The following is a 9157-nucleotide window of genomic DNA, read 5'->3' on the forward strand; positions in this document are numbered from 1 at the left end:
ACACTCTAGTTTTTCTTGCCAAATCTTGACAAACCTACAGAGAGCGGTGTCATCAGTCTTTTGATGCAAGATTGTTTTCAAGGGATATACACTGTAAGATTATTAAGAATGAACTGAGAATATTCAGGAATCATGCATCTATGATTAAAGCATGTAAGGATCTTGATCATTTGACAAGCCTTTTTGAAATACATGAGCAGTGGCTTCTACGAAAAGTTATAATAAAATCATGATATATAAATGCAGAACCGTGGAGTTGGCTTCTACTATATGTATCGCTTTCCTAACAGCTGCTTTGAAATTTAATAAACAACTGAACTGACAATATTTACCTTCTAAACAGAACAACCAGGGTAAACGACGAAGCAGGAGGTGCATTTTCTCTTAACTGGAAGAGAAAGATATTACAAGGCAATAAAATATAGCATAGAAGCTTCCGCGGGTGTGCACATGTAAGGAATGTTATCCCCTCAATTACAATGAAAACACACATCCCACATTTCTATAATTAATCCTACATAAGAGAGTTTGATCCTAAAATGAACATGTATTTGCCAAGAAGCTAGTCTAACTGAAATACAATCCTATTTTGCATCGAGGAACTTAATGGAAGGCAGCTTAGCGTACAAGCTCATACGAAGGAATCATCCAGTGATCACAAGTAATGCATGAGGTATGGTCCGGTGCTGCCACAAATGGCGGAACTTGATTCTGGAGAATTGGAAAAGGTTCTGGATCCTATGCATGAGGTGCACCGAAGAAAAGGCTGAAGCCAAAGAAGCAGAAAAGATCGAACACAAAATACTGCTATTGCAGGGTGGAGGGTCACAATCAGCATAAATGCGCCAAGTGGATAGAGGTAGTAAATCAGTCAAAAGTTGAATTTTGCATGTGGTTGACTTGTTAATGCAGTGAGTGGAATTTTATTGCCTTTTTCTTGTGCAGGACAACAAGCTGACAGAACCTTATTAACTACAGCTCTCTTAACATATGTGAAGTAATCATCCAGGGTTATACAAAAATGTCCTGGATGATTATTTCACATATGTTGTTAAGATTATGATGCTTAATTGTGTTATTAAAAGTCTCTAAACTGTTGTGTCTTGACTGTTAGCAAACAACCAGTTTTGATTTATTACTTTGCCACTGTCATCATGATTCTCAGAATTGGGAGGTACCATCCCTGTACTAATTATTTTGCTATGCTATATTACAGTTCCCTGTTGGCTGTATCCATTGTCAGCTGAAGCAAACGGCTGTGTTGGTGCTACTGCGGTGGGCTACTCTGCTGCTATCCTAGAGTACCTGACTGCTGAAGTTCTGGAGCTGGCTGGGAACGCCAGCAAGGATCTGAAGGTGAAGCGTATCACCCATCACCATCTTCAGCTGGCCGTCCGTGGAGATGAAGAGCTGGATACCGTCATCAAGGGTATCATTGCTAGTGGGGGTGTGATCCCGCACATTCACATGTCCCTGATCAAAGTTATCTGTCCAGTTGTCTTGAAGTAACACAGGACATTTTCGCAACCGTGTGTGAGACTTCATATGATCGAAGTATCCATCTGTGTACTGCTTCCTGGTACTGTTTCAGTTATTTGGAACATTGTATTTGTGTATTCGTGTTCATTTGTTCACTTCACGGTATATGCTGAATGCAAAACCTTTTTTACATGCTTTGAGTAATTGTGGTGTTTTATTGAATCTAGCCGCTTACAATGTTAAATTGCACTGACATACTGGCTTGAGAGCTTGAGACGTGAAATTTAATGATATTGCAACAAAAAAATAGATTTCATCTGGGCCTCTGGTTGCTCCCTACTGTGTTTCTTGTGCCAGATTTGAGAACACTTTGTTTGACTGATATTATTTCATGCCGCATTACTGCATTTGTATCATAATATATTGTGGCAAGTATACTTTAATTAGAGAGGAAACCGCATCAGCGGTCCCTATTCTTTTCTCGTAGCGTCAGTTTGGTCCCTATTCTTCAAAACGGAACATCGAGGTCCTAAATCTTTTTTAGTTGCTTCACCGCAGGTCCTAAACCGGTGGGACGAGCGCTGATCGGTGCCACGTCGGACGTGGGGTCCACGCGGATAACGATCAGAGGTGTAATTTTGCAAGTAGCCCCCCAGGTTCGCTCCTGTATCCATCCAGCATCGTACCCATCCATCGTACCCAGGCTCGCGACCAAACGTTCTCTCCTGCGACTGGCGTTTCTGGAGGCGACCTGGCGGCGGCGTTGCTACTCCGGTGATGACCGGAGGCGGTGGAGCTGCTGCGGACGCGGCTGGCGTGGAGAAAGAAAATGCCAGTGAAAAGAAAGAGTAGTGCCAAGGTACATTACATGAGTACACCAGATGGCTTGATCTGTCCTTACATGATTACTATATCTCACATTTCTGTGATTTGTTTCAGAAAAAGATAGTACACCAGATGGCTACAAGTGCAACAGCTAGTATTGTGGAATCTGCAATGAGTTACATTGTCACGTCATCTAGTGTGATTCATGTTCTACAGGAACAAGTGAGTCAATTGTTTGGTATTAAATTTATCTTTTCTTACTGAATTCTCATGTACACTTGGTTTGCAGGCAATAGCAACACAACAATCTCAAACTGCACCACTAGGTCCTCTACCCGAGAGTCAATTCATTGCCAGCTGCAGAGATGAGCTCCCACCTCCAAGACCACCTACCAAAACACTTGGTTTAAAGAAGAAAAACAAGCAGCAAGTGTCAAAGAAGAAAGAGAACCAAGTCCCAGATGTTTAGTTGAGGGAATGCTAGTTCATATTTTGGAGATGTTTTATCTCGTATATTTTGGATAACTTGCGTTCATATTTTGGCTTGGTTTGACGAAACCCGATGCTCATGTGTAGCTCGGTTTCAATCAAACCGTCTAAGTGCAAACTTGTTTACAGTGCACTTGTGTCTGGCAGTTGTTTATTTTGGCTGAAACAAGACGATATTGTAAACTCTCGAGTCGATCTCGATCTATTAAGTTATTATCTTGTGCTCGTAACGATCTCGAGTTGATGTCAAGTGGTGCATATTTGAATTCGGATAAAACATCATTTAAATTTGGACTGGAGCCGTACTCAGATATAACATTCATTTGAATTCGGATACAAAATATTTACTTCATCCCGTGGCGTGAGAGCTTACGGAGCTGGGAGAAGAGCTAAGGGCTGAGAAATAAGAAGCCGACAACTTGTAGGGGTTCATTTGCATATTTCCTATCAGCCAGCCGCGGGAAAACGCCCGCGTAACGACCAACGTCCGACGTGTCACCGGTCAACGCGGGTCAGACCGATTTAGGACCTGCGGTGAAGCATCTAAATAAGATTAGGACCTCGATGTTCCGTTTTAAAGAATAGGGACCAAACTGACGATGCGGGAAAAGAACTAGGACCGCTGATGCGGTTTCCTCTTAATTAGAACGTTGATAGCCATCAGTGGCTGCCGCCAGCGAGGCATATTAGTAATATTAGTATACTCATTTACTTTATTATACTCCAATAAAAAGATAAGATTCATTACCAGTGTTATTGCATTAACTTACACAATGATGCCAAAAAAAAATTTCGAAACGAGTTTTTTTTGTTTTTGAAACGAGACAATGATGCCAATTATGTGCAAGATACTTCAAGATAAGCTATATACATAAGAGTGAACGATCTATACAGGCGCATGCGATGAACATGTTCACAGATTCAGCCAACTAGGCAACTATGCAGCAATTGGGTACATTTGCTATTTCGAGAATCCTTCTAAGCTAAGGAAGTGATGACATCTCCTAGGCACGAAAGTGACTTGTTAATATGCCCAGCCTCCTTCAATCTGCCCCTGTGTTTCTGACTTGCAACCCTCTCACTTCCCGCAAGATCTACCAAATGCATACAGCTGCAGCATGTTCTTCCCATTTACATGGACAGTCAAGATACTGCAAGAAAACATAGAAAATCAGTAGCAGCAAATACTGAAAGGGCATCAAATAACAATGATCACTAGATAGTCGTCCGGCGGCCCCGAACATCAGCAGCTTCTACGCCGCGCCCGGCGGCTACAGCCGGCTCCACCTCCTCTGCCTCGCCCCGGCGGTCCACGGGGGGTAAATTGGAGGTCCTTGAAGAGCTCCACGCCTCGCGGACGGCACAAGGCGCGGCCGCCGGCCAGCACGGTACCGGAGTGGCGGCCGTAGAGGGACTGCTGGAAAGGGGATTGTCTGCAGGGCCTAGAGGATGGCGATGGTGACCAAGCGCAGACGTGGCGAAGTGGGACCCGGCGGGGAGGGGGTATCGGTGGGCGGGGAGAAGAGGGCGCAGGCGCCAGGGCGGCGACGCGGCGAGGGGACATGGCGGCGGCGGCTCCATGCCGACGGGATGGAGACTGAAGTCAGAGAGATGGGAGATGCCATTGCCATCTGAACACGATTACCTAACTACCCTTCTATCAAATTAATATAAATCAATAATTCCAGTACTTTCATGTACTTACCGCTACTTACTTTCCGGTACTTTCTGGTACTACTATTTTTCCCACCGTCAGATTAAGTAGCTTCAACGGCTCCTAAATTCCCCAACCATAGTAAAAGTTGTAAAGAAGTATTTGTTTGGATGGGAAATGCTCATCTGATCCCGAGCATAGCTGCTCCTGGAACGATGACCAATCACATCGCGTAGATCCTTGTATTTTTCTTTGTATCTGAGATAGCTGTGTGACATTTGGTACAGTGGCATGGCTCATGTCTGCCAAGAAATAAATGTAGGAGAGCGGAGATGCCGTCTCTCACGCCGTCAGCCTAAAGTTCATCTCATTCTTAGTCCCTGCCGCTGCCAATCACTTCAGCTACTCCGTCTAGTAAGCCATACTCTCAAGCGCTCGTCGGCCCGTGCTATCTCATTCTCAGCCGGTATAAGTTTAGCCACAGGTCGAAAACAATTGCGCCGCATGTTAACACCGGTAGCCGGTTGGCAAAGCTGGAGTCGCCGACGGTCTGGGAGGCCTGCCGCTAGCTACCTGGTGCTCCCTTGCGTGTTGGGCTCCGCTCCAAGGTGGTTCTTGAGCTGAACTGTTCTGTTGTGGTCTCCTGCACCTGGACAGATTGGAGCAAGAGCAGCTCGTTGAGGATGGATTTTATGGAGTCGATCGAGGTTAGATCGAAGCCTGCCATGGCAAATTCTGGGCACGCCCGACTGCTCTTGGAGGAGGATGAAAACGCTTGTTTGAGCCCCACTCGAATCTACAGATCCAGGGTTGACTCTGCTGCCACCACAATCTCCTCCACGACAGCGGCCGTATGCACGCCGCACCATCCTGTCCAGTTCCATGGGAGCCAAGCTCTCTCCGGCGGTTTCGTAAACCGGTATCTTGCTACAGAATCGTCAGACAAGCTCCATTAGCCCTAGAACATCTGCCTGAAACCAACCGCATGGCAAAATTGCAGCGCACATCAAGATACCTGGCTACTGGATTCAGAGGCAAATACATCTGCTTTCCCTCCCTCCGCGGTGTTCTCCAGATCGCCTCCTCCGCCAGCCGAAGCTAGGGGAACTTTCCCCTGTCGCTCCGATTCATTCTATGCAGAAAACCGACCATGGGACCCCGCCTCCACTAAGAATCCAGATTCTGTACCACGGGTCCATCATCCCAGCTCACTTGTACCACCCGAACAGATCAATCACGTCTATGCCCCGCTCCACTGTAGCCCATCGTAACCTACGCGTATCGTCCCGTCCCTCCCCTTTTCTCAGGGATGTATCTGACATTTTCTGTGCCTGCAGGCACACATCTCCACAAGAATGGACGGTCCAAAAAATGTGTGCAGTTGAGCCCGGGACCAGAAACACCTCGTCCTTGTTTGGATGCCATTGTTTGCCACCTGAATGGTCGGGCGATTAATTGACATGTCACATTTTCCACGATGATTTGTCCAACCACAAAAGTAGGGGAGCAAAACCCAGCCCAACACTCCGAGGCAATCCATTCGTAACACATTTATTGATAGCAATGCGTCAACGCAGACTAATCGTGGACCGCTCTGGTGCCCTCGCAAGGCCTCAACGAGTCCTCACGATAGTAACTGATACATCTCAAACGTATATATAATTTTTGATGCTTCATACTAGTTTTACACCAATTCATATATGTTTTGCTCATACTTCGTTGCATTTTTATACATTTTCCGCACTAACCTATTAACAAGATGCCACAGTGCGCTTCCCTATTTTCTGTCATTTTGTATTTTAGAAAAGTTATACAGGAAATATTCTCGGAATTGGACGAAAAAAAAGCCGAAGCCAATATTTTTCCGTAACGAAGACAGAGTCCAGAGGGGAGTCGAAGGGGGCAGCAGGGCGGCCACGCCAGCCCTAGGCGCGGCCTGGCCCTGGCCCACGCCTAGGGGTCGTGTGGGCCATGCTGGCCTCAACCGGCATCGCCCCTCCGCCTATTTCATCACGATCTTGGGAAAACCCTGAATGTCGGAGCCTTCATCCACGAAAAGTTCCGTCGCGGCCGCCATTGCAGAACCCATCTCGGGAGGGTTCTGAAGCTCTTCCCGGCACCCTGTCGGAGGGGGAAATCATCGCCGGAGGCATTGATGTCTACGTGTGCTTCTATTCTTGTAGACAGTGTTGGGCCTCCAAGAGCAGAGGTTTGTAGAACATCAGCAAGTTTTCCCTTAAGTGGATCACCCAAGGTTTATCGAACTCAGGGAGGAAGAGGTCAAAGATATCCCTCTCAAGCAACCCCGCAATCACGATACAAGAAGTCTCTTGTGTCCCCAACACACCTAATACACTTGTCAGATGTATAGGTGCACTAGTTCGGCGAAGAGATAGTGAAATACAAGTAGTATGGATGTATATGAGTGGTAATAGTAATCTGAATAAAATATGGCAGCAAGTAAACATGCAACATAACAGTAAGTAAGCGGTGTTTGCAGTATTGGAAACAAGGCCTAGGGATCATACTTTCACTAGTGGACACTCTCAACATTGATCGCATAATAAATAATAACTTCTCTCATTTGTGCTACATATACTCTTGTTTGATAATAAACACCATTCGTTGCGTAGGATTACACGAACCCTCAATGCCGGAGTTAACAAGCTCCACAACATTCGATATTCATGTTTAAGTAACCTTAGAGCATAATAGATCTTTGCAAAATAGACCGAGTACTAACATAGCATACACACTCGTCACCTTTACACTATGAAAGGGGGAATAGATCACATCAATACTATCATAGCGATAATCAACTCCATAACCTACAAGAGATTATGATCATAATCTACGACAAGAACTACACGATGCACACACTCGTCACCATTACACCATGCAGGAGGAATAGACTACTTTAATAACATCACATGAGTAGCACATAGACTAGTAGCGATACAAAGCACATTGCAATCATAAAGGGATATAAATAAGCACTTCACTAAGCTATTCATAACAGTGAATAAGTATTCTGTGAAATATAGCCTAAGAGACCCACACGATGCACACACTGTCACCTTTACACACGTGGGACAAGGAGTCTCCGGAGATCACATAAGTAAAATCCACTCGACTAGCATAATGACATCTAGATTACAAGCATCATCATATGAATCTCAATCATGTAAGGCAGCTCATGAGATTATTGTATTGAAGTACATAGGAGAGAGATTAACCACATAGCTACCGGTACAACCCTTAGCCTCGATGGAGAACTACTCCCTCCTCATGGGAGACAACAGCAGTGATGAAGATGGCGGTGGTGTCGATGGAGGAGCCTTCCGGGGGCACTTCCCCGTCCCGGCGGCGTGCCGGAACAGAGACTCCTGTCCCCCAGATCTTGGCTTCGCGATGGCGGCGGCTCTGAAACTTTTCTCGTGCCGTGGCTTATTCGTATCGAAGATTTTGGTCAGGGGGCTTCTTATAGGCGAAGAGGCGGAGTCGGAAGGGCTACGGGGGGGCCCACACAATAGGCCGGCGCCCCCCCTCTGACCGCGCCGCCTTAGTGTGTGGGGCCCCTGTGGCCCCCCTCTGGCTCCTCTCGGGTGTTCTGGAAGCTTCGTGTAAATATAAGATACTGGGCGTTGATTTCGTGTAATTCCGAGAATATTTCCTTACTAGGATTTCTGAAACCAAAAACAGCAGAAAACAGGAACTGACACTTCGGCATCTCGTCAATGGGTTAGTTCCGGAAAATGCATCAAAACGATATAAAGTGTGAACAAAACATGTAGGTATTGTCATAAAACAAGCATGGAACATCAGAAATGATGGATACGTTGGAGACGTATCAGCATCCCCAAGCTTAGTTCCTACTCGTCCTCGAGTAGGTAAACGATAACAAGAATAATTTCTGAGGTGACATGCTACCATCATAATCTTGATCAACATTATTGTAAAGCATATGAGATGAATGGAGTGATCTGAACAAAAGATTGCTAACAAAGATGATGACTAAACAAATGAATCATATAGCAAAACTTTTCATGAATAGTACTTTCAAGACAAGTATCAACAAGACTTGCATAAGAGCTAACTCATAAGCAATAAATTCAAAGTAAAGGCATCGAAGCAACACAAAGGAAGATATAACTTTCAGCGGCTTGCTTTCAACTTTCAACATGCATATCTCATGGATAATTGTCGGCACGTAGTAATATGATGAATGCAAATAAGCAAGTATGTAAGAATCAATGCACAGTTGACACAAGTGTTTGCTTCTAAGATGGAAGGAAATGGGTAAACCGACTCAACAATAAAGTAAAAGATAGGCCCTTCGCGAGAGGAAGCGAGGGATTAAATCATGTGCTAGAGCTTTTCAAGTTTTGAAATCATATAGAGAGCATAAAAGTAAAATTTTGAGAGGTGTTTGTTGTTGTCAACGAATGGTAATGGGTACTCTAACTACCTTATCAACCGGACTTTCAAGAGCGGCTCCCATGAAGGACGTTATCTCTACCAGCAAGGTAGATCATCCCTCTTCTCTTTTGTTTACACATGTACTTTAGTTTTATTTATTAGATGACACTCCCCCCAAGCTTTTGCTTACACAATCCATGGCTAACTGAATCCTCGGGTGCCTTCCAACATTCACATACCATGGAGGAGTGTCTATTTGCAAATTTAAGTTGCTTACTGATAGATCAGAGC

At 45.1% G+C, this 9157-nt stretch overlaps 1 protein-coding gene across 1 annotated transcript; it reads left to right on the forward strand.

The window, feature by feature from the left end:
* Nucleotides 1–348: 348 nt before the first annotated feature.
* On the forward strand, nucleotides 349–1701 carry LOC124675414 (probable histone H2A variant 3). The gene is made up of 2 exons (XM_047211491.1): nucleotides 349–859; nucleotides 1217–1701. The coding sequence occupies exons 1-2, from the start codon at nucleotides 841–843 to the stop codon at nucleotides 1507–1509; spliced, it is 312 nt and encodes a 103-aa protein (XP_047067447.1). The 5' UTR covers nucleotides 349–840; the 3' UTR covers nucleotides 1510–1701.
* The last annotated feature ends 7456 nt before the right edge of the window (nucleotides 1702–9157 follow it).

The sequence above is a fragment of the Lolium rigidum genome, chromosome 7, assembly GCF_022539505.1.
Source record: "Lolium rigidum isolate FL_2022 chromosome 7, APGP_CSIRO_Lrig_0.1, whole genome shotgun sequence".
Lineage (NCBI taxonomy): Eukaryota > Viridiplantae > Streptophyta > Magnoliopsida > Poales > Poaceae > Lolium > Lolium rigidum.